At 40.9% G+C, this 26,397-nt stretch overlaps 1 protein-coding gene and 1 long non-coding RNA gene across 21 annotated transcripts in view; one reads left to right on the forward strand and one right to left on the reverse strand.

Annotated features, from left to right (window-relative positions):
* LOC128834681 (uncharacterized) overlaps positions 1-24,116 on the forward strand; it is a 130,762-nt gene extending 106,646 nt beyond the window's left edge. For both annotated transcript variants that reach the window (XR_008444464.1, XR_008444465.1), the window contains 2 exons: positions 3,024-3,710; positions 23,337-24,116. This is a non-coding gene — a long non-coding RNA (uncharacterized LOC128834681). The remainder of the gene's footprint in view (positions 1-3,023; positions 3,711-23,336) is intronic.
* Positions 1-26,397, reverse strand: part of EYA4 (EYA transcriptional coactivator and phosphatase 4) — a 214,988-nt gene that overhangs the window by 40,992 nt on the left and 147,599 nt on the right. For 8 of the 19 annotated variants that reach the window (XM_054023652.1, XM_054023657.1, XM_054023651.1 and 5 more), the window contains 6 exons: positions 19,802-19,900; positions 11,633-11,699; positions 9,285-9,427; positions 9,012-9,155; positions 7,790-7,869; positions 7,357-7,540 (listed from right to left, as the gene is read on the reverse strand). In XM_054023652.1, coding sequence (XP_053879627.1) covers positions 7,357-7,540; positions 7,790-7,869; positions 9,012-9,155; positions 9,285-9,427; positions 11,633-11,699; positions 19,802-19,900 — 717 coding nt within the window. The remainder of the gene's footprint in view (positions 1-7,356; positions 7,541-7,789; positions 7,870-9,011; positions 9,156-9,284; positions 9,428-11,632; positions 11,700-19,801; positions 19,901-26,397) is intronic. The other 11 variants (XM_054023660.1, XM_054023661.1, XM_054023654.1 and 8 more) reach the window with 6 other exon arrangements.

Here is a 26,397-nt window from a genome sequence, read left to right on the forward strand (position 1 = left end):
GTTTCTTTATACCATTCAGTAATCCATGTCTCTGTATTTAGTTTAATATTTTATTCTACATGCATACATACTACCCATGAGAATGTCCTCAGAGAAAATTTCTATAGAAGTGTAACCAGTAGAGGTCTATAGAAATTAAATAGGGCTATATAGCAATTATTCTAAATGCCTAATTAATAGAAAAATACTTTCTATAAGCTTTAAAACCATCCTATGAAACTGTATAGAAAAGTCATGTCTACTACATTCACTAGAAGGGCTGCATTACACACACATGACAAAGCTGCATACATACTCTCAGGAAGATTGGGGTGAGCGGGGTGCAGGGACAGACTGATAGAGGCAAGAAAACAAAGCTAAAATTTGACCTAGTATAAACTTTCAAAAGTGCCTAAATGAGTTAGGAGTCTAATATCCATTTTCAAACGTGACTTAGGGTAGGTCTACACTACCCGGTAGTTCGGCGGCAAGCAAATCGAACTTCTGGGTTCGACTTATCACGTCTTGTCTGGACGAGATAAGTCGAACCCGGAAGTGCTCGCCATCGACTGCGGTACTCCAGCTCGGTGAGAGGAGTATCGTGAAGTCGATGGGGGAGCCTGCCTGCCGCGTCTGGACTGAAGTAAGTTCGAACTAAGGTACTTCGAACTTCAGCTAGTTATTCACGTAGCTGAAGTTGCGTACCTTAGTTCGAATTGGGGGGTTAGTGTAGACCTGCCCTTAGGCACTTAAGAGTCTAAATCCAACTGACTTTCAATGAAGCTTATGTCTCCAAATGCATAAATCACTTTTGAAAACGGGTCTTAGATTCCCCTAAGTTACTGAGGGACAGGTTTTAAAGGCATTTAGGCACCTATCTGCATTTCTATAAATACCAGTACCTAAATTGATACCTTTAAAAATCTGGTCCTTAGGCACTTTTGAAAATTTTACCCCTAATCTAAAATTATTATAATTTGCTGAGGAATACTAGGGAAATTAAACAGAAATAAATCACTTCTATTTAATCACAACTCCGTAGTAATCTTGCTTTGCTGTTGCAGAATTAGTCAGGAGAGGGAGTTCTGATGAATTAACCAACTCTATTCCCTGAGTGATGCCAATATCAGGAAAGGCACTAAAGGTAATGGGGAAGTAAGTAAGGCCAAGGAGTATTGGCTTGTCCTCCATATAAGAGAGAAGAAAATATGTTTGGTTAAATGAAGTACAAAATGACAACTCCAAATTGGATTCCTTGCACAACCAGAACTTCCATTGACTTCAACAAGAGTTCTGAATATGTGTCTTATAGGAGGGGACCCTTATAAAGGGAAATGTTATTTACTAGCGCTTCCAAGACTACACAAAAAAACAGACTAAAAGAAAAAAATCCTAATGTCTGGCCTGAACCTTTTAATTATTTTTAACACATGAGAAAATTTAATATATGTGAAAAATGTAATCTTTTATAAAATCAACATTCAATTACAAAGTAACATATTAAAGCATTTGTTCCCAATTATTCAATTTACTTAATTCTTCCAAAAAATACAAAAATATTTCTAAATCGTCTATGAAAGTTCCTAAAAGCTGAAGTAAATAACTGAATGCTATTTACAATTTCCATTTAACATTAATCATTACCAGTTGTCCCAGGCTTCTCCTTGGACCAACACTGTACATGATTGCATAATTATCCATTAATCAGTACTGTAACTAATCACTGTACCTTGTAAGTTCTGGGTATTTAGAGCCAACTTTATTTCATTAAACTAATCTCTAGATCAGAATTACCAGCTGTCTCTTACTTGAATGCAAGGCATGCTTCTATTTTAGAACTGCAGAAGTCAGTAGTGCTTGGGTTTTTGAACAACTGTAGGCTTAATTGCTGGATTTGCTTTTTACAAACAGCAGGCTCATCCATATTAAATGGGAAACTTATTTTTTTATCCACAAACAGCAGGCTTATCCATATTAAAGGGGAAACTTATTTTTTTATCCTTAAACAGCTTCAGAAAATTTAAACTTAAAAAAACCTGACCAAAATACAGATCTATGGTGTAGTAAGAATGTGTGTCAAATCTCATTGAAATGCAAACTGTTCATACACAGAAGGACCCAAAAATGTATGTATTTATTCAGAGATAGGGAAGTCCTAGTGCAGTTCACCGAAGTTAGAAATATTAATTGCAATGCTTGAAATTCTTTCCTTTTTTCTATATTCAACACATAGCTAAAGATCCTGTTTGGGAAACTTCATTCACTGGCAAGTGAGAGTATGGCTACAATAAAGTGACAGGAAAGTGTTAAGCATGAACATGGTATGGCCTGTTATTACAGACATAGTGATACTCCGGTACTGGTGCAGGACCAGCACAAAACCTTCCTTGCCACTGAACCTGCCATGACCGAACTGAGCAAGAAGAGTAAGAGCACAGTTGTTGCAAAAGGGCCTTCCAGGAGGGAAGACCCAGGCATACACACAAACCCAGTGAAAATTTCAATGTGGGCTGCTTCTGAATAGGCTAGTATGCACAAGGAAAGTCAACGCAGACTGATTCGTGCACATGCTGGCCCTAGCACCATTATCCCAGTATACCAGCAGCAGGGCTCACTATGCCCTTTCCCCACCCACCAGGTGAAGCAGTAACCTGAAGCTCTTTGCAATTGCTGCCTCTGAGCCATGATGTCCTAGTGCCATCCCCCAAGCTCCAGAAGCAGCTGGGTTCCCTTCCCTGCTAAAGGGAAGAAGTTGCTAAGATCCACATGCCACTTTCCACTAGGCCATTACTGGCAACATCCCTCAGGCCAACGTGACATCACACCATCAATAACTTCAAACACAGTACGTGGCTGGGCCTGGCTTTAAAATGCTTAAGGAACATGGTGAAGGTCCAGTCAGCATTATAAATTAAAACCATGCTCATAATAGCATTAGGGAACAGCAGCCTTGTTAGCAGGTCTCCGGGCTCTCTCTGTGCTTGCTGGGATGGATGTCTGTGCCTGAACACATTAAGTTAACATTGTTTGTGCACTCTCCGCAGGAATTTTGCTATAATGCCACTTTTAGAAGAAACTACAGGTTTTCTGTACAGGTTTCCTGTACCCCCAAAGCGTGAGAGGCCAGACAGAACAAGTTCTGATATGTCCCAATGAACATATATTTATGTACTGTCACACCGAGAAGAGTCTGTGAAATAAAGAATCTGGCCCGTACACTGGTGTGTGGTGGCTAGGTTACCAGGAGTATTCCCGCATCCTGAGAATCTATTGGACAGCTATAATTGTTCCCTAGTCCCTTTATATCTGTCGCTGGATGCACAATACCCCAAAGAAGGCAAATAGGAGGGAGGGCCATGGCCTGGGCACATCAGAGCAGGTGAAGTGCACCAGAGGCAGCAGGCTGAATCATCCCATAGGAAGGTGCAGCCAGCACACCCTCACTCATGCGAGAGAGCTTGGAGAGAAAAGATTGGGCTACCATACTGCCCCCAAGACAGGGCTGTGACTTAAAAGTATAGCCCTAAGTAAGGGTCAGTCCTTGACTGGAAGGTGAAGGTACACAGACTGGTGGGAGAAAAGCCAAGAGAAGCGGACAGCTTCAAGAAAGAAGCCATAAATTGCAACCCTGCTATCAGCACACAGGACACTACCAATCCTTTACCGTGGTAACTGTTTTCCTGACCTGCAGTCACGCAGCTTCTTCTAGCTTGTATCAATCAACGGTAACAGTAAGTGTCTGTTTTTATGTTTTTCATCTGGTTATCATCTCTCTTTATTCAATAAATACTGTCATAATTGGGATTTGATTGTTGAGTTTGGAGTCACAGCTGTTTGACTAGATTAAGGATCCTCTGCCCTCTGGGCAGGAAAAGAAACCTCGTCCTCCCGGTCAGACAGTATTGGAGAGTGAAGCACCTGGATGTATCTATCATAGATTTTAAATGATACAGCCCATGGTTCTTCAGCCAACAAATCTCTTTAGATAGAATGTGCTGATCCAGGCTACTGTAGTGCTAAGATGTGACCTAGTGTATCAGTAGTGTTCACAAGTTCTAAACTATGGCTAAGCATTCAGAATGCTGCACTCCATTTACACAAGTGTATTTTTAAAGTAACACACAAGAACACAGGCATGCGATGTATTTTCAAAATGGGTGTTGCACTGTGCACACAGTGTCGCATGACTCATTCAGCACTTCACAGAAATGGGAAGTGCCTGGGCAGATTTACAAGTTCAGATGCATAAGCTATTTAAAAGGGAGACATGTTCATGTGTTTGAACATAAACCTTTCTTACTGTTTCACTATACTTACGCACTCTATGGTTTTCAGTTATTTAGCTTGTATAAAGTTCCCTTCTATAGTACATTGAATGCAGATTATAAAACACTGTCATAAGAGAGTCTGTACATATAGTGTGCTAACAGATCACTTCTAAGCAGCAAAGCTACAAGATGAGATAATGTGCAAACCTACTCACTACAAAACATTGTTAAGTTTGCAGGAAATATAAAGTGTCCTGAAGCATGCAGAGTTCTCAAAACATAATTTTAGGAGTATTCACCACATTCTTTCAGCATACACCAGAATCTTTTAAATTATATGTGGAGCAACATCTACAGTGAATGTTCATTCCTCAAGTGTTCTAATTTAAGTTGTTTATAACATAATCTTTTACTTTTCTGTCTTAAATTTGGCAGGTTTGTTCTGAGTGCAGGAATTAATATTTTTTTAAGCTTGTGCCAAATGGTTCAGCTACTCCCTACAACCAAGGGAGTGAACAAAATATAGTTTCCTATTTTATATAAATACACACTTTCCAAAAAAATTCAGCCTGAGGCAGACACCTGGCATGGGAAATTTCAGCCCATACAATTAAAGTTTGGCAAAGTTATAAGTAACTGAAAACAGGGTTTTGTAATGGGAAAAGTCAGGCAATCTCAACGGTAGGTAATGCTGCCAGATCTGCGTATAACTTTTTGCACAACCTTAACTCCTCCCCTTTGGCTTACTCATTATTATTAATATAGTACTGCATATTTTTGAAGGACACCTGTGTCATTCAGTTCACTCACTAGAAAGAGAATGAGGCAGCTTTGTGTAGTGAATTGATCTGGGGTCTAGTGCACCCCTTCTGCATTCAGGGACTGATTCAAAACTCATTAAAGGCAATGAAAGTCTTCCCAGGACTTCAATAGGTTTTGGATCAGGTCCACACTGCAGACATTGTATAGTGTATGATGAATGAAGCAGGGTCCCCTGGAAGACAAATAAAGCTCATGTGGCACTAGACAGAGACCTTGGAGATTTGGAGTCTTTTACTGTCTCTCTCACAGACTTTGTATGTGACCTTGAGCAAGCCACACTTAATCTCTCTGTACCACAGTCTCACATTTGTAAAATGAGGATAATACTGCTTGACTTCGCAGGGGTGTTGCAAGGATCAATTCATTAACCTCTATGAGACGCTCACCTACTAATGTAACGAGCACCACAGAAAAGTCTACAAAGAAGGAAAAGCAATGCTTATGGGCAGCAGTGTTTGGATGATATGCAGTATATGAAACAGGCGTGGAGCTATAAGGCGGATGATGGGGATAAAAAGAAAAGCTGAACTGCTGCCTCATTCACAGAGTAATGTCCATCTCGTGTATTGAATGAGCTGGGGTCCTGTAAAAAAGTTTAGTGTGATTATATAATAAAATACGGTAATGCTTTATGCCCAAGGGCACATAATTGGTCGGGCAAACTTAACTTTGTCTTGTCCTGGCTTCTGAGTGCTTTACTTTGCAACTGTAACTCTTTTAATATAATTTAAATAGATTGATACTAATATCTGATAGCTCTATTTTGACTTGCTGAATTTTGTGAATTAGCAATATGGCATGCACATTAAAAAGTGCTTGTCTAAATAAACGACTGTAGTTTGGTTTTAATTATTTATGTTAACACTTCACAATATACTGTACTAGTAAATATGCTGTAATAAGGGAGTCAGTGTGACCTAGTGGATAGAGTACTGGACTGGCTCTGGAAATGTAGATTCTATTCCTGGCTCTGCCACTGGCCTCCTGGGTCGACCAGTCACTTCACTTCTCTGTGCCTAGGACCTGGTCTACACTACAGTGTTAGGTCAATACAAGCTGCCTTAATTACATCAGTGAACACACTACAGCCTTGTTCCTGCCGATGTAAGTGCCCTACTACACCATCATAACTCCACCTCCACCAGAGGCATAGGGCTTATGTTGGTGTATTTAGGGCAACGCAGTGTCCCTGTAGACACTGCATTACTTACATCTATTGGCTATCATTCTCGTCAATTTCACTGAGCTGTGAAATTGACAAGAAAGCGGGCTCCCCGCAGTAAGCCCTGCTGCTCCCCAGGGTCCTGGTTTCCCATTCCAGCCCAGCTGCCACCCAGGGTCCCCGGGCTCTCGCCTCCCCGCTGGAAGCATGGCAGCCGACTGGACTCTGGGTGTGGATCTCCACACCAGGAACCGGGCTGCCCCCTGAGGTCTCGGCTCCCCACTGGAAGCACAGCTGCGCTCAGCATGGCGCTCCAGGCCCAGACTCCAGTTGGCTGCGGCACTCCTGATGGAGGAGAGCAGGTTTCCTGGTGGGGAGACTGTACCCAGTGTCTGGTCAGCTGCCCCATTCCCGGTGGGGAACAGGGAGCCAAGAGGGGAGGGGCAGCCTGGTGGAATGTCAGGCTACTAGCAAGGAGCTGTGTGGAGCTGACAGCCCTGGCTCTGCCAGCCCCCTGCACTGCCCCTCTGAAGTTGGTGGAAGCGTTCCTGTTGAGCACACGCATCACAGACAGAAGAAGGGCAGTGTGGACATGAATCACCCCAGTAATTACTGTGGTGGCTGTAAGTTGACCTAACCTAGGACAACTTAAGTCTATAGTGTAGACATGCCCTGAGTTTCCCCATCTGTAAAATAGGGATTCTGAGACTAGCCTCCTTTGTAAAACACTTTGACATCTATGGGTGAAGAGCTAGATACTATTATTATTAGGTGTCAGTAATACAAGATCTCAGCCCCATTCTGTTATTAAATCTTTGCTGAGAGCTGAAGAGGGATTGCCTTTTTGAGTGTGAATTAGAGAGGTCCTGCTATAACACAGTAGTTTTGGACACTCAAAGGTGCATACTTGATTGTTGTGTCTTTTCTCATTCCCACAATGATACATATGTCAGTTTGCCAAAATTACTTGGTTGTGGTTTAATATATAACCTGAATATACATTTTTTTTTAACATCTCATGATTGTTTCCATAATAATTTTTTTTCTTCTGGAGACACTAAGATGAGTATAAAAGTTTATGCTTATCCCAATTTGGTTCACACAAAATACACAAAAGTTTTTCACCTGGATGAAGGTCTGTACCTGGTTGACTATTTAGGCCAGGGAGAGATTCCTGTAGCTGATAGGTTGATGATGATGAAGACGTGCCATCAGCTGTGTTGTTTGAGGTCATATATGCGCCATATGTTGATGCTGAATAATACTGTGCATATTGATTTTGGCCAAAAGCTGTGTAGGATGGATAATCCTGGAAAAAAGTAAAGACAATTTATGAAGTGAACCCATTTCTTTATAGTGTATTTTAAATGAAAAGGTTGATCAAATTTTCTCATGAAGATTGCAATATTTGGTTAGATATTAAAGTACACTGCTGTCCTATCAAACACTGAATCACAATAGTCCTGTTTTAACCTAAATTGGTCAAATTATGCAGTTGCCTGATCACTTAAAATATTTTCTTATTCTGTTGCACATATAAAAGTATCAATATTCATACCTGTTGTGAACTACTGAAGTTTGTAGAATTCGAGACTGAATTATTTGCATAAATAGTAGATGAGGGAGTAAAACTAGAACCTAAAGTTAAAGGAAATAATTTGTTATAAAGAACCTATTTGTGTATTGAAAACATTTTTCATATTACAACACAGACAAATCAGAAGCACAAATAACTGAGATTCTGACTTTAAAATATAAAAAATTCTAATGAATGCTCAACAGAAATGAAAAACTGTTTCCAGATTTATTTTTCCCTTTTCATATGTTCAAGAAAACTTGGAAAATATGTGGTTTTGTTCAAGAAAACCTTTTCACACTTACTACAGTGCTTCAACCACTCCCTTGTTTTTTTCCTCTTGTTCTTTCTCTCGTTATGTATATTTATTGCTTAGTTCACCTTCACTTGCAACCATCCAGTCTCAGCACAAAACAGTTCAAATCCCGTCGCCCTCTCAGGTAAAAGGTGGGCTTGAACCAAGGATTTTTCACATCCTAGATGAATACCCTATCACTGGGTTAAGAACTGAAGGAAGCAGGCCTCCTTTCCCCATTGTTTTGTGTAAGCTCGCCTATAGGCAGGCAAGCTAGTTAGGAGGAGGAAAATCTACCTTCCCCGGTTTTTGCATCACTCTGGGGCTTAGGCAGCTGCAGCTTGGAATGGGGCTGCAGTGCACATGCTGAAAGGCAGAAACCTAGATGCCAAGGGAACTTTTACTGCAACAAAAAGTGAGTTTAGGCACCTACAGAGCATAGTGGCAGCTGAGCGGGGATTTTGTGAAGCCTAGTGGGACCTGATTCTGGGATTTAGGCACCTCAAGTGGCAGTCAGGTGCCTAAGTCCTTTTGTAAATCTAGCCCCTAGTTCCTATTGATTTCAATGGGAATTAAGTGACTAACCTGCTTGGGCTCTTTTGAAAATCCCACTAGGTGCCTATCCGCATCTTTAAGCCCTTAAATACTGGCCCTGGGTCTTTTGATAACTGTTTCTTATGAAGAAATGCACATCATAATGCTACATTAAAAGAGAATACCTTGCATGAAGTCACATATCAGCCTGCATATACATTTCACTTATTTTAATGCGACATAGGCACCTAAATACCTTTGAACATCTGAACCTAAAGGCCTACTTCAGATATTCCTACTCACATTGAGCGACACCTCACTCATGAGTAGTGCCTCTGAAATGAAAGACAGAAAATGATGATGGTGGTTACTGACCTGGCATTTGATAAGAATATGGTGTTTGGCCGGGCTGTGGTGTGGAAAACCCTGGACTGTAACTAAGGCACCCACTCTGCAGTGGTGACTGTGTTTGCGAAAGCCCGCTTTCCGTCTTGATGCCTGGCAACATTACACCCAAATCTGTGTGAGAAATTAATTTTCAACCGATTCTTTAAAATATTTTCTTGCAGATGGGGAGAAAAGTAAAGAATGTTCAAGTTGACAATTTTACTTCTAGTTAAGAAGGAACAACAATGAGAGGTAAAATACCGTAAGTAGGTAAGCTGTAAGGCTGTCCAGTCTGTGAGTAGGCTGTATAGACTGCAGGCTGTTGCATTCCTGAATACTGGGTCTGTCCGGAATAGGCAGACATTGTTTGAGCTGCTGGTGTAGAAAGAATGTGTGGATAGGGCCTAAATATTAGGAAAAACAGCATTACTGTGGCAACAAATACTTTGCATGTTGATTCAAGCAATAAAAGAAAAAGGTTTCAAGAAGTTGATAAACAGTTTTCTTTGTCAACAATTACTCTTCTGGAATCCAATCTAATCTTACTGAAATAAATGGAGAGACTCTCTGGGTCACATTCTCCGGTGCAGCGTGGATGTTTTGTACCATACCACCAGCACGATATAACCTTAAAACTGCTGTATCCAACTCCAGGTGGCTCATCCCACTGTTAACATAGCTCTATAGGGTTTTGCGCCCCGCCCCCTTTGGAGCAATGAGCATCTGGCATAAGTCAATCAGAGATGTCCTCAGGCTGCTCTAACCCAGTGAAGGAGAACTGTCCTAGACACAGTGGCAGCAGGATCAGGGAAGTACAAACGTGAGCACCAAGATACACAAACTTGTACTGTGCACAGTTCAGCTGTAGCTGAGGATCTGGCCCTCTGACTTCAATAGGACATGGATCGAGCCCATAGCGTGGCATTAAAAATGCCTACAGTAATACTTTAACAACAAGATGGGCTTTCAACATTTGGAAAATTTGGGTTACAGAAAAAAGAATGGAAATAAAAGTGATCTTTTGTTTATGAATACTGAAGTTTTATAGGAAGAGTGAATAAAATCACGTTTCAAAATTTTACCCTCCAGAGTTGCAAAAATGTATTCAGAAATATTTGTCTTGGAAAGTCAAATAAGATTTTATGGACCAAGAGTGATCAAACACACACTGAAGAATTATTGTAACTGAAACCTAGCCATTAAAAGCCATGACTAAATATCAAATACTAATTTCTTTTGCTTTTTTTTCTAACTACTTCAGCATAGTTGGCAGCAGTTGCTATCCGAAAAAGATTACACTTTAATTTAGATGCCAAAAATTATTACAGTAAATTAAAAATTCAATAAGACCTTGTAATATATTTGGACAAGAATATCTGATGCACTGTTAGCCAAATCCCCTTGTAAGTGAAATTAGAAAGACTACGCTTAGTTCATTGTTGTTTGCAGTGTTGTTGTAGTTGCCTGAAGAAGAGCTCTGTGTAGCTCGAAAGCGTCTCTTTCACCAACACAAGTTTGTCCAATAAAAGATATTAGCTCATTCACCTTGTCTTGCTAATATGCAGTGTTGTGTAGCTGTGTTGGTCCCAGGATATTAAAGTCTCTCTCTAATATGCATAGTTTAGACATTTACTTGTCATCTTATTACATATTTGTTATATCATGATGTGAATACAAATTTACCAAAACAAAGTAGCTTAAGAAAGCATAACCCACTAATGTGTCAACGTTTTAATTTTAGAAGCATAATACCAAATTTTCAAACATAGCCTCCTACCTGGCCCTGTCAAGTATGCAGAAACAAACAAACTTCACACTGCAATCAGGAACATGTGTGCACAAAACTGGTAGTGCCACATGCAAATGAGCAAGCTACCAACTCTAGTGATTTTATCTCAAATCTCACAATATTTGGTGTTTTCTTAAAGTCCCAGCTCTTTGAAGTCAATTGACTACATGAGACTCTCAATTTTAAGTGGGGGAAGGGAGTAAGTATCTAGTCCTTATAGTTGCAGAGAAAAGCTTGAAATGTGACTCCTACTGTTTTAAGAACCAGGAGGTAAATAAAAAGAATCCAACATACTTTTGCAGTGCCCGATTCATGATTTTTTGAATGCTTGGTAATAGTGACTATGGAATGTGTATGTATAGAGAGTTCTCCTTGTTTAATGCACTAGTACTTATGCATTCAAGTACTCATTTTGCACATGGAACTGTGTTTTTTCCCAATCAAGTGCCTATTTCCATGGGTTTGAGCATATTCTGTCAGCACAACTTAGGTGCCCACGTTTGAAAACTTGACCACTGGGATTCAATCTTGCCCTTACATGTGTACACAAAATCAATTATATACGTTGTGCAACAATACATAACTGCACATCTAAGAGACAGACCAAGATCTTTACCAACTGTGAGAGAGGAAAAAAAAAAATAGAGAAATGATGCTAATGGGGATCAGTATCAAGTCTTAAATTCTTAACTATGTACCCATTTGTTAATGCACAATAAATAAATAAAAGTAGTAACACTTGTTGAAAACTTTGAACAACAGAATTGCCTGAAGTCTTGGTCATTCGCTATGATAGGCTAGAAAAGATGCGGTCACTAACTTGGAGGGATATATCTGCGGCGAGTACTGATGTGCTGATCTTGGACTGTAGCCACTACTTGTTATTACTGCAAAACAGAAAACAAGAGTGCAACACTTAACAAAAACAAAAATGGATTTAATTCACATACCAAAACTTTGCAGAGATAATGAATGCTAAAATATTACATTTGAAGAGTATTTAACTAAAATGGGACAACCTTTCATCAAGGCTAAACTACTACATTTTTAATATGCAAACTGAAAACATACAGTAAACTCCCAAGTAACCCAGGTTGTAAAAATAATTGTCTCCCAGTATCAGCATGCAGCACCTTTTAAATTTGATTTATATATTTCTGCATACATTTTAGAGGCATACAATTCACACATAATATTTGATCCACAAGCCAGGAAGCTGTCACTAATGGAAACTTAATTGCCATTTAAAAAAGCTTGTGATCTAATGTATAGTATTATATAGGATTGAAAAAATTATAAAGTCTCCTTTAAAAACCTGACACTTGCAAGTTTAAATACAATTTTTAAAATATTTTTTCTTTCTAGTTTGCAAAATTCACTAAAAAATTCAATCATGAAAGATATCAAATTGATAGCCCGGGAAAACAAATTCACCTATTTATCCTCAGATCAGTTAGAGCAAGACACTGGCAACATTTTTATTTGAAATGTAGGTAAAACAAATCCCAGTTCAGTCGCCATCAACCTTTTATATGCCTATACTATTAGCAGCTGTATTCTTCCGAAAAAGCTTACAGAATGATAGTCATATCCTATTAAAATTTCCAATCAAAAGCAGCACCCAAATTGGACTAATTCCAAGAATTTGGACGTTTCACTTTCCTTTAACCATCTGTCTTGACTAAGACAGATGTATTCCAAATATATGTACTCTAAAGTGTTGAACCAATCCCTTCAGAGCAAATCCATATTGAGCAAATATACAGAGTGTCTTTATTAGGCCATCTGCTGTTCATTCACTGTTCAAAAGATTAAAGTAGTACACAACGAAGCACTGGAATTTCTGTAGTCTAATCAATCATAGCTGTACTTCAAAGTATACACTTCCTGAGTTGTTCATAATGGTACTGCAAACCCACTTTTAGAATTGTATAAATGACAAATAGGTTTGGGTTCCTATATATTTTATGAAATATGATATATTTCTATATCCAAGTCTAATGAATGCCTTTAAGATCTACTGCTTTGAACACATGCAGAACTTCATAGTTTTTAAGCTATTTTAAAGGTATTTAGAACATTTAGGAAAATGTAGTAGAAGGAAAAGAATTAATTCCTCTTAAATGTGCATTAGGTTAGCTTGAAAACTAGGAAATATTGGACAATAATTTCTAGACCCTGTGCAATCAGTTTCAGTTTGAAAGTTGCACAGCATACATATCAAAGCAAACTACTTATAAAACTATGAAGGGTTCTCTCTCTTATTTGCTAAACTCCTGGAAGATAATTACTCTTCCTCACAACACCTCAATGCTCTTTATGAAGACGAAACAGTTAAACAAGATGATCTTGCAGATTCTCAGGTCAATGAACTTCAATGATCCACTAACTGCATCTCTGCAGTTTTTTGACCAGTAATGTAATTAGATTAAATATCAGGCCATTTTTTTCCCTCTTATTTACTGAACTGTATTTTGAGAAGCAGGAGATCCAGCTAATTGACCAACTTTGAAAAACAAAACAGGTTATCATACTACTGTAACTGGTACAAAGTAAACTTTACAACAGCTACAGTGGATGAACTGTTTTTCTTATCAAATCATTCATAGTAAAATTAGCATTTTTACAGAAAAAATGCATGATGTAATTAAACAACTCTGCACACCCATCTCTCTATTTTGTGCATTCAGAAAGACTTAAGAAAATATTCTTGAATGTGTTTTGTTTTCATATTTTCATTTCACCTTAATGACTGTACAAATAGTATTGTACTAGTAGTTTTCCTTCTTTCATGGACCTAAATTGATATTGGGATAGAAAAAATATAGATGCCCAGAAAGTCTTTTATTTGCATATAGTTTATAATATTAGAAACCTCAACACATCACTGAATGTTCTGAAGACATTGAATCATGCATGTAGCTAGGCTATATAACCCATGTTCTATTCAGTATTACTCTCATCATCCCTTCTCAAACCCTTCTGATAGTTTGTTACACCAATTTGTATATGTTGAATTAGATTGTAAGAACTTTGGGGAACATATTTTATATATCTGTATATCACCTAGCACAAAGGGACTCTGACCCTGACCAAGTCCTCTGGGTGCTATCAAGGTTGCCTGACATTTTCGGTTATAAAAACCTGTTTTCAGCTGCTTATAACTTTGCCAAACTTTAACTGCTTGGACTGAAAATTTCTATGCTTGATGTCTATCTCAGGCTGATTTTTTTTTTTTTTTTTTTTGAAAAAGGTCAGCCAAAATGGTCCAAGAATGAGGCGAGGGAAAAAGAGTTGTTTTGTCCATGTTAAAACATTCTGGGGACCTTGTCTTAGTGCCCCCATGTTTTGGAGCAGGGACTAGAAATGTGACTTGTGTGAGGGATGTGGTTTTGCTGTCCCTGTGAAAATCCACCCAAATTTTGCCAAGTTATAAGCCTTTGAAAAATCACAGTGCACACAGATGCAATAGTGACCTTTTAAATGTTAGTAGCTAAATTCCCTGACCATACTCTGCAATGAGAATGATCCAGTCCAACTGTAGGTTTGGACTGCTGCAGAGCTGGGTTGGGACACCTGAAATGAGGGCAGAGACACTCTCTCTCCTGTGCTCACGACCCCCTCCTGGGCCCAGGCAGCATAATGGAGGAAGCTGCTGCTTCGAGGACAGAGGGGACAAGAGCTGGATATGCAGGGCAGGGAGAAGGGGAATAGTTTGGGGGGTGGGGAGGGAGAAAGGGAAACTGGGGCTTGTAGTTGGGGTGCGGGGAGACTGGGATCAAGAGCCAGTGTGGCAGGAGGCAGAGATAAGTAGGGAGAGGGTAGAGGAGAGGCAGATCTGAGAAGGAACTAAGGGGTGGGGGGAGAACTGGAACTGACTGGGCAAAGAGACTGGGGCAAGGAGGAAAAATTGGGACAGTGTCAGTGGGGATGGGGAATGAGTGTGAAATAATGTTTGGATACCAGGGTCCAGGAGACAGATGAGTTCAGAAGTCAGACGGGGGAAATTGAGAATGGCTGGGCAAGGAGACTGGAACTGGGAGTCAGGGTGACTGGGACGAGTAGTGTGGAGGGGTGAGATTAGTACTTGCTGGGCAAGGAGAATAGTACTGGGAGTCAGGGGAGACTGGGATGAGGAAACTGGAGGGGTAAGACTAGGATTTGCAGGGCAAGGAATCTGGGGCTGGAATGAGTAGCCTGAGGAGTGGAGCCTAGGACTGACTAGATGAGAGGAATAGGATTGGGACAAGGACCTAGGGGAGGGTATCAGACAGGACAAGGACAGGTTGGAGGGGATGGGGCAAAAGAGGGTCACACTTGGGGGGCCCAGGCAGATGAGTCTGTGCCCATTACAGCATACTCTCCTTCAGAGCCTTGAATGGAACAAAGATTCTTGAGTCTCAACCTTCCTCTGCTGTCAGCAAATATTTGAGAAACCCACTGGCAGTGTGTCCCATACCCTTCTAGTGTTGATCCACACAGAAAATGACAACCTACTACTGCTATCAGTTATTCCGTAAGCTCAAGTGGCAGAGATCTGTGTGGTGGATCTAAGGGTTCCACCTTGCTCATGACCCATGTAGGTGTAAATATGATGCCATATGATGGAATTTCTGATTTTTCAGCTTACTTGTTAAAAACCAAGGAAATTACACACACAAAAAATAAGTTAAGAACATTATTACGATTTCAAATCCGAACACTCAAAAAATAGAATATTCCAGAGTTGAAATTGCCTGTGCAACTGTAATTCAGCCTCCTTGTGTATGTACATTCTGATACAGTGTTTACTTACGTGATACAATATTTTTTCCACAGGACCTCTGCCTCATTTAGTGCACAGGATCGACTAACTGGGGGATGAACCAGGGATGTGTAGTGATGGAGACTTATGTATAGAACCCCCTGATTTTTTTGTTGCAGAAGTTGGAAAGTACTGAGTGAGTGAGGCAGGAGATTGGAGGAAGATCTCTGGGTTAAGACAGCTGAATGGTGCTCTGGAGAACTAGATTCTACTGCCTCCACCACAGAGTTCTTGTGATGCAGGGCAGGGTTTGAATAGTGTGCAGAAAATAAGGCCTGGGGCCACACATTGAACAATGAGGAAAATACAAAACATTGAAACGCTGCTCATTAAGTGAGCACTATCCATTCAGTGCACTGAATGAGGCAGGGATCCAGTGGGAAAAAGTAGTATGTGATCGTCTAATGAAAGACTGTACCATAATGCATATGCACAAGGGGGACAAACTGAGATTGTGCAGGCAAACTTAATTCTCCATTTCCTAACTTTTGAATGCTTGATTTTGTAACTGTAATAATGTTCTTCTAACCCAGTTTTTTGTGTGTATAATAAATATTTACTGAAAAGGGATGAAGATGGAAAGCCAAGAAGTTGCTTGCTACTCCATTAAAATTGTTAATAATTCTCAAGTTCACCTAACTTTCTAATCAACTTAAACACAAAACTGTATGCTGAACTAACACAGCAGTCAAGGCAAATTTGTCAAAGCAAGAAAATTCGGAGTTAAACTTTCTCAGAGTCCTGCAGCCCCATGTACAGTACATTGATATTTCACAATATAGTCCTCTACAGTATCACAGAGTTTCCTGGATTTTATAAAATATTAAATACCAAAACCAATTTTTTACATACACCATCCTATTGTAGTAGAAGTGGTGCACAAAATGATTTGTCCACTTAGTTAAGCCATGCCGGGGAGAGAAATATTTTCTCAGTGGTAACTTCATAGAGCATTGGGGAATCCTCAGAGAGATTACATGGTACGTATTGTAAAACCAATGGCTGAATTAAGGGGTCTGTGAGAGTTTAACTCTAAATTTACTAGAACTGAGCGGCTTTTCTTTCACCATTAACATTAGTTTATTGAGTCTGAGATGTGACATTTCCTATTTATTTTAATATGTGGCCTTTATGCTATTTAACCTTTAGTTGGCTCTAATGTAGCATATATAAGTTTGCAATTATATTATGAGATCAAAAAGTTAATGACTGAAGTCAAGTTCACAGGTACTTCGGATTGTAAAATAGTTCTGAAAAGTAACTAGCATGCATGCTTGCTGGCAAGTTTCATCCCAGTGTGATTTCAAAGAGTCAAAATGTTAACCTTTGAAAATGAGGATTTATTATAGAATCATCTACACAATCTCAACTGTCATTACACCATAAACCCAATCCTGCCCTGGTATATACCACCGAGCAGTCTGTCTGGTCATCACTTCCAGCATTCAATAAGGTCACTAAGCAGTGGTGGATACACTACATTCTGCAGGACTTGTTCAGCCTCCTTCTCAGCTCCAATGCTCTGCCTATTGTCTACTGTCTGTAAGTCAGGAAAATAGGATGTAACACAGTTGAATACCCCAAACAAAGACAGTACACAATGGTGGAGACTCAGACTGGTCTCAGCACTGGGAGTTCATCAGTCACTTCACTCCGGCCTCAGTTCAGGAAAGCTTTTAAACACATGCTTAAGTCCATCCTTACTCAACAAAGCATTTAACAGCACACATAAGTTTAAGCATTGATTAAGTCCCTTTAATGAGGCTTAAGTGTATGTTTAAGTGCTGAATCAGGGTTCTCAAGAGTAGGATATACTCCTGATTGTGGTCTGATGTCACCTACTTATATCTATTCATGTAAATTTAACAGATTAGATGGTTTCAACTCACAGACCTGAGCATTTTATCAATCCACAGAATTTTTTCCCCTTCCTCTTCACCCTCCCACGCATATCCCCTTGCTGGAGCTGGCTCTCTCTGGCTGCCAAGTCTGCATCCACAGGGAACCTTTGCTCCAGAAGAGGGGATGCCTAATGATGGATTTAATTGTTTTAAAAACTATAGGGTAACACTGACATTATGACCTTCTCAGGTGGTGGGGCGTTCAGAATGGCTGGTACTTGTCATAGGAACATCTTGCTGCTTTAACAACAATTAGATCCACTGTATTCACCTTCCCCTTAAGCCAGGATCCCCCGTGACTGCAAATTTGACAGCCTGGTTTGACCAGCTTTGTGGCATAGATGCTAAACAAAAAAACATATGGAAAAAAGTATCTCTCTGATTGTTTCAGCTGGTATATTTGGAAAGTTACCTGCAGCTGCCATAAAAAAAACAAAACAAAACACATGTACACATCCTGAAATAGTGGCAAGGTAGCACCTCAGATAAAATAGCTACAATTCAAACTAAAACATAACAAAACAACACATTAAAAGCTCTGCTTTCACTCCCCTGCTCCTCCCCCCCGATAAGCAGCTATGTGCACGTACTACTCCCTTATTATTGGCCTCACACCTCTAGCTGGTGACTGACGAAGTCTGTACCATGGTCAGAGGGGCTGCATTTCTTCCCTCCTGATAGTGCTTTCCCTTCAATCATTTTGTATCTGACTCTGTGACCCAAGATGGGGAAGTACACTCACGTTTTACTTTAATACATAGGCACTAAGATTTAAAAAAAATGAGTGCCTACATGTAGATTCCCAGATTCATTGCAGCCACCTAAGTAAGTGGTCTGATTTTCAAAAATGCAGAACACCCTTCACCCTCTTGAAGTTCATGGTAGCTGCTGGGTGCTCAACACTGGATAATCAGGCCCTTATTTAGGTGCCTAAATATGGATTTAATAATATAACTCTAACCATCCCTTCTGAAATTCTTGCCCGAGACTTTTCAATACACATAGTAAAGCCCAGATTTCTTAAATATACAGTATGGGTCAACAAAGGTACACTTTCAATACAAAACCACAATTATTTCTGCTGGTGGTAAATTTTTCAACTAATTGCTTTTTTTGTCTAAAAAAATTCTGATTGAGCAAAACCAAAACTGTCCATGAAACAGAGTCCATTTTGACAAATCTCTAAAAAAAAGTTGAAAAAAGTTTTTAAGTTGTCTAAATGGTATGTTTTAACCTCTTTTAGACAAAAAAAAAATTCAATTTTCCTGAGTGAAATGCCTTTTTGTTTCAAAATCTAAGCTAATTAGACAAAGACAAGGCTAAAAAAAAAAGAAAAACTAAACATTTTGGAATTATTTAACAAAAAGTTTCAGCTGACCTGAACCTTCATATTGTATCCACATATCTTTTGGAAACAGCCCTGGGGACATATTACATTCAGTAACAAAGTTAACTTATTCTGAGCCTGCTGTAAGCACCATAATAATTCAGACATAATGGGCCTGATCCAAAGCCTACTGAAGTCAATGGGGAGTTTTCGTTGACTTCTACTGGCTTCTGTGTGCTTTGGATTAGGCCCAAAGATGTTTATAGGTACATTATTATTCTCTTATCTGCATTAATATGACCAAGATCCAATGTTGTGTTATAATGCAAGCAATATGTACTTTCTTGTACTTCAGTAACCTTTAATACTTTTCAGGCAGCTACTTACAATGATGTTTTGTGGTTTTTTTTTTTTTTTTTTCAAAGGCCAACTGGGAAGATAAGATTATTTATATTGAATCAAACAGATACTTTATATTTAGACCCATGGATAAGATAGTTTAAGGCAGCCTCATCAGCTAATGAGCACTATTGGAGTGAAGTTTAGGATTACTAAAGCAATACAACCCCCCCCCCCCGATACTTAAAGCAATACAGCCTTCAGATTTACATTTTATAAATTATAATTGCTAATACTAATACAATCTAATTTTATCTCACTCCTGCTGATATTATATGAGCCTACAAACTAAAAAATGCTACAGTATGTGACCATTATTAAATATTCTTGCACACAAGAATAGTTGTAGTAAATATGTTTCTTAAGAACACAGCTGATGAGAACTGCAAGTTAAGGTGTTTTCAAAAAAAGTATTATTACTTTTTGGTATTAAAGCCTAATTTATAACTTTCACAAAGTTTAAGAGGTGTCCTCCATGCACTGACATGTTCATTAGTGTAAGTTACCAATGCTACATTAGTGTGCATCTCATAACATGTGATCTTATTATGGCTTTACCTGACCCAGTAAAAGTGTCAAGCGATCCATCTCCAGTTGTGGTGGTGGTGGTTGTTTCACTGCTGTTCATGGGCTCTGTTTTGACTGCAAGAAGAGACACTACACATAGAAGAATAAGTAGACATGAGATTTTACTTCTAAATTTACATCAGAGACCTCATGCCAGTGTCACGAGTGGCAGTCCAGCTAGAACAGACATGCGATTGAAAAGTTTAGAATTTTATGAGAACAGTCTGCTACTGCACTTTCTGAAAGGGCCACACATGCATCTATTTATGTCTCTATTTGAAAGACTGCTATAATTATCTGGATTAATATAAATCTAAATCTAATCGATTTTAGCAATTCCCCAAAACTAGTGGACAGGAAGGAGAGGAGAGTATATAGCACATAAAAAATAGTTATGGTTGAGAACCAATACAATATGTTTTTGTTCTCTTCCAGCAGCATATTGCTTTCACAGTGCAAGCTTTCTGCCACCCCCAACCAGTGTGTTTTTCTACCTCAAAGCTAACCCTCACTGAAATTGGTGACTTATTCTCCCCAAAGAAAAAAAAAAAAAGAAAAGAAAAGAACTATAGGCAGTGCACAAACGATAGCCATGAAAAGCCAGCTTCTAATTAATGTACTAAGAAATAATTATACAACATAGACTTCTGCTTTTATTAGAGGCTAAGCTGCACTAGGAAAATAAAAAATTATAGCTGCACCACAATTACATTCAGAACACTCGTACAGTTAGGTAGATGTGCATATTTATAGCATACATTAGTTGCCAGTTGATAACTACTGGGGGCCTGATTTTCAGTTACGGGAAGGCTCTTTTAGACAGCCAGAACAGTATAAAGAGGCTAAGTGCAAATGAGAATCAGGCCTTGTATGTTTTACTAGACATGTGGTAGATCATGCATTTTAATTCTAAGAACAAAAAAGTCTGGAATTTTCAAAGACGCTTAAAGGCTTACCCTGGGAAATTTACTAGCAGAACAATAGCGTTATAATTATACCATGTATTGTTCGGCTGATCAATTTCGCCATGTTTACAAATCCTAAGTGAATTGGGGAATTAACTCTCTTAAGCCTGGTCTACACTGGGGGTGGGAGGGTGGGAATCGATCTATGATACGCAACTTCAGTTACAAGAATAGTGTAGCTGAAATTGATGTATCTTAGATCAACTTAGAATCACTTACTTCGCGTTCTTGCGGCATGGGATCGACGGCTGCAGCTCCCCCATCGACTTTGCTTCTGCCTCTCGCCAAGCTGGAGTTCAGCAGTCGACAGGAGAGCGATCAGGGATCGATTTATCGCGTCTACACTACACGCAATAAATCGATCCCCGATAGATCGATCGCTACCTGCCGATCCAGCGGGTAGTGTAGACGTACCCTTAGGCCCCTTTCAAAATCTCAGCCAAATTCTTTGGTGGTTTTTACCTGAACAAGCTATGAGGTCTATTATAGCTATTTGAAATTACACACACCTGCCTTTGTCCCCCATCCATAATGGATCTTTCATAGGCAAATGGGTGAGTTGGGTGATTGATACTTAACAGTAACACTACAGACAATACATGACCGCACATGAAATATGGGTGGAATTTGGGACATTGTGTATACAATGCAAATTTCAAACAAGGACTGTGGAAATTAACTTTTTGATTATTTATGGGAATTATGTAAATCTTAATATGTAAAATGTGAATTTTGCAGGATACCAACAAATGGGCAGCCTGAACAAATGCAGTGTAGTTGGTTGGCTTCACAGTGTAGGATGGGAGAGATAGGTCAAAATAGTTTACTCCTATCAATGGTCCTCCTATTCTCCACTGCATGCTCCTGGAAAACAGGGTCATGGAGATTGCTCTGCACATGTCAAAGTTAGGGATATCAATTTAAGTGCCCAAAAGAAAGAATTACTTCTTCAGAAGGCCACTGAAATTGTTCCACAGCATCAGAAAAAAAAAATCATCAGCAGCAATGTATTTTTAAACCAAATCCTATGTTTCACCATATCTCTGTCCTAAGATAATTTCCAAGAGATGGAGGGTTAAAATATAAATGTGGAAATGGACTGACTTTTCTTTGCACTGATAATAAATAGCTTTTGCAATGAGAAAGCAGTTGGAACAAAAAGAGATGTATACCAAAATTTGGGGAATGTGTTTTTATACTAAATACAATACACATGAGAAATTAAGGAAAGCTTTTCTCCATAAGACAAAGATTGTCCTGCATTGCTGCTAATGAAACCTAGGGCTATCTGCTGCATAAATGACAGCTGTGCTGTCAAAGGGAACACTTTTTACTGACTTGATTGTGAAGAGGCTCAGGCCTTGCACCTCTGTCTCTACATATATCAGAAAGTATGCAGCTTGCTAATTTGGTCTTCTTTGCAGTCTCTGTTCCCTTTATGACTGCCACAATCTCCTCTTCTCCATCACAGTAGTCTATGACTACCTCAAAATCTTTAATGTATTTATTCTCACAATACCCCTGCAAAGTAGGGAAGTGCTATTAACCCAGCTCTACAGATGGAAAACTGAGGCACAGAGATCCTAAGTTCTTTGCCAAGGTCATACACAGACTCTATAGTGGAGCAGGGAATTCAACCCACGTCTCCCAAGTCCTAGGTTAATGCCCTAGCCAATGAACTATCATTCTTCTCTTGTAGCTAGATTGATAGATATTCAGGAAAGCACTTTAGTATGTGCTTAATTGCTTTACTGAATTGGGGCCTAAACACTGAGTTGAAAAGTATTGTACTGAACTATCCCTACCTCCAATCATTGTGATGTGCAGCACACTTTCCTGGGCACAAATATTCACCAAGTTTTCCTCTCTTTGTCAAACAATCACTCTCCCCCAACTCTCAAATTAATTAAATTTGATAGAAAACTCCGAGTTAGAATTACATTTTGTCAACAATACATACGGAAAATATCTTTTGAGATATCCTTGATTTTAAACAGCTCTAGTCTATTACATTCAGATTTTATCAGAGTAAGGAAGTCATTTGCATGGCTAGACTTTTGGAATACTGCCCTTATTTTTCATGTTCCACATAATTAAACCATGAAAAAAACAACATTAAACTAACCAAAAACCAAAAAAAAAAAAAAGCAATAAAATTTAAAGTTGAGATCAAAATATAAGCTCACACCATTTAAACACACACTGTTTTGCCTAGGTTTTGTAGCACATATAACACAGTGTGTGGCATCACATAATGTTCTGAAACTGCTACAATATCTATCCTAGTAAGGGGAGCAGGGTGACTTAAAAATTTGAATTACAGTGTGTAGCCCAAAGAAATTGGGTCGAGCACCAAATGGTCCGAGGTCAACCATGATCAGTTGGGCCATAGATGGTGGACGAAAAAGCAGGGGGGTGGATCCTGGGCAGTGGCTGGGGCACATCCTCAAAATGCCCATTTCTGGCTGCCCTGGTCTCTGGAGGGGCCAGGCTGGGCCGAAGAGCGGGAAGATGAAGGGTGGCATCGCTTAAACTCCTCATTATTTTCCTTCTCTCTGTAGAAGTTGGACTGGGGGACACCCCATGATCTTGATGGAGGCAGAGAAGGAGGCCGGAATGGCTTTCTAGCCTGTTGAGGAGTGTGCAGGCCCAAGGACCAGAGGGTGGCACGGCAGTCATTAAGACTGTGAAGCCGTGTATTGGTCTGAAGAGCCCTGCTCCCTCAAACGGGAGATCCTGCAGGGCAGTCTGCATCTCTTGGGTCAGCCCGGAGGACTGTAACCAGGAGCTACACCTCATGACTACTGCAGAGGAGATCACCCTGGCCGCCGAGTCTGTAACGTCTCAGGCCACGTGGAGGGCGCTTCTCGCCACCGCTTTGCCCTCATCCACTAATGGCAAACTCCTGGGCTTGGTCCTGTGGAAGGCTCTGCTTGAACTTGCTGATGGAGTCCCACAGGTTAAAGTTGTACCTGCCTAGCAGGGCCTGATGGTTAGACACCCAAAACTGCTGCTGGCTGTTGAATAAATTTTTCTGTCATATAAGTCCAGTCTCTTGGTATCTTTATTTTTGGGTTTGCCACTGGCCTGGCCTTGCCTGTCCCTTTCGTTGACGACAGACACTACCAGAGACCCTGCAGGAAGGTGGGTGTACAGATATTCAAATCCCTTTGCTGGGACATAATATTTCTTTTCCGCTTTTTTGGAGGCAGGCGGAATGGAGGAGCGGGTCTGACACACAGACTCGGCAATTTTCAGGACCCCTGGGTGGACGGGCAATGCGACCCAGGCTGGGGTGGAGGAGAGTACGACATTGAAGAGGTCGTCAGACTACTCCTCTAGCTCCTCGACCTCAAAGTTCAGGTTAGCAGCCACCCTTTAGAGCAGGGCCTGGTGCTCCTTGAAATCATTGGGGGGGGGACTGCTTGCTTGCAAGGGGCCTGCCACCGCCTCGTCTGGGGATGACGAAGATGACTGTACCGCAGGGGGAAGGGCAGCTTCCCTTTGCCTGTCTGGGGATGGCTCTTTGGGTGTCGGGGCCCACTGCAACGCTCCTGCGTCGGACTCAGCAGCGTGCTCCGATGCTGGTGCTGGCTGGGCTGGAGGGAGTTTGTCCGATGCGACCTGAGAGGAATGGTGGGAGTACAGGACAGGCATGATGGGTACACGCTATAGGCTCCAGTACTGCCACTGGGTGGGCCACTGCCCCTGCTGCCATGCTGACAGGGCCGTCTCGCAGGTCGTCGGTGATTTGGCTCTCCTAGGTGAGGGGCTGAACTCTCTCTCCAGCTCGGACCACTGTAGATGCTGGAGTCTGTCATCTGACCCTTGTCAGCGAACAGTAAGGAAAAGGTGAGGAACGGTGCCTGCACGACCAGGAACAATCCCGCACTGAGGGGGATTGATGCTATTGTGGGGGGGACTGCCTAGGCGATGGGGATCTGTACTGTGGTGATCTCTGGTCGGAGGCCCGGCAGTACTGCAGGTACAGGGATCGGCGTCATGACTTGGGTGTCCTGTGCTTCGTAGGTGGCGACCTTGGCGTTAGAGACCTGAGTCTTCTACCCAGAGACTGAGGCTGTGGCACCGGGACACCAGGCCGTGGTGATGGGGATCGATGCCTGCATTTCGGGGATACTCCATTGCTCTAGTGGGAGGTCCCATAACTGGCTTGCCCTTAGAGGTCTGGGCCTTAACATGGTCCATCGACTGGTTTGACCTCTGTGATGCTGGCTGGCCTACTTGGTCCTTGGCTGCCGGGGCCACCTCAGGCACAGGAGGTCCTACTAGGGGCCAGGATCCCCTGCCGCTCCTGGGAGTCAGATGCCTGGCTGGACTAGGGGGTCTGACCACAGCAGTACCCCTGTGTAGCTCCAGGGCAGGCACATAGCTTAACACAGGTACTTTGCCCAACTCCCCCCTGTCCTGCGGTGCTGACGGGCCCTTGGGCTTCAGCTACTTCTTAGGACCCGGCGAGCGGGAACGGTGCCAGCGTTGCACTGCGTGCCAACGCCAAAGTGCTAGGCGTGGAGTCTGATCGGAAGGGGTCCAAGGCAGGACGAAGCGCAGCCTCCAGGAGGATGGCCCTCAAGCAGATATCCCGCTCCTTTTGAGTTCAAGGACGAAAGTTTTTGCAGATCCTGCACTTGTCTTTTCTGTGTGATTTCCCCCAAACACTTCAAACAGCTATCATGGGGGTCAGTAATGGGCATCGGCTGGGTATATGATGAACATGGCTTGAAGCCTGGGGAACAGGGCATGCCCCGCTCTGTGGCGAAGTCCCAGCTGGGACTCTAACTACTAAAACTATTATCTAATACTCAACTTAATGGTCAAACTAAATACCTAAGAACTGACTATAAAGGAGACAGAACAATGGCTGGAAGAACCGCAACACTCTCGAAATGCAAGACAAGGTGCTCCGACCAACCGTCATGGGCGGTAAGAAGAAACTTGGAGGGTGTAGCGTCATTAGCGCCTGATATACCGATGCATGAGCGCAGCACTCAAGGGGGTGACACAGCTGACCCTATGGATCCACTAAGGCAAAAGTCTTCAACAACTGTGCACATGGGTACGTACACACCTAAAATGGAATCGACATGACTAAGCACTCCAAGAAGAACTAATGAGCTGCAAAGTTTCATTTTTTAACAACTAAGCTATATTTTAGGGACTGAGAATGCAAAATGGTATAATTAGATGGGCAGCAGATTTAAAAATTGTATTAAGATGATGTTAAAAAAAATAGTGAACAGAGTTTGAGCATAGAAGTTTTTGGTCATCAGGGAATAACATACAGATTATAGAGGGTGCAAAGTTTGGTTTAAGATAAGGTGGCATGAGGAATACATAATCTGCAATATCCCCGAGTGGGGGTAAAAGGTTGATGGGTCAAAGTACAGACATTGAGATATGAGGGTATGAAGTTAATAAAGTGGCTATGTTCGGGTGTGGATTATAATGAGTGGATATGATGATGAGGATGGATTGACCCTCATTTGGTGAGATTTAATGTTTAGGGAGTTTATGGTTCCAGTTCATATGATCCAACAGAGAAGGTCACTTGGTCCCTTTCTCGTAGTGGGAGAACGATGTCACTCTGGCTCATGCCTCCTGGTA

Source organism: Malaclemys terrapin, chromosome 3 (assembly GCF_027887155.1).
Source record: "Malaclemys terrapin pileata isolate rMalTer1 chromosome 3, rMalTer1.hap1, whole genome shotgun sequence".
NCBI classification, from domain to species: Eukaryota; Metazoa; Chordata; order Testudines; family Emydidae; genus Malaclemys; species Malaclemys terrapin.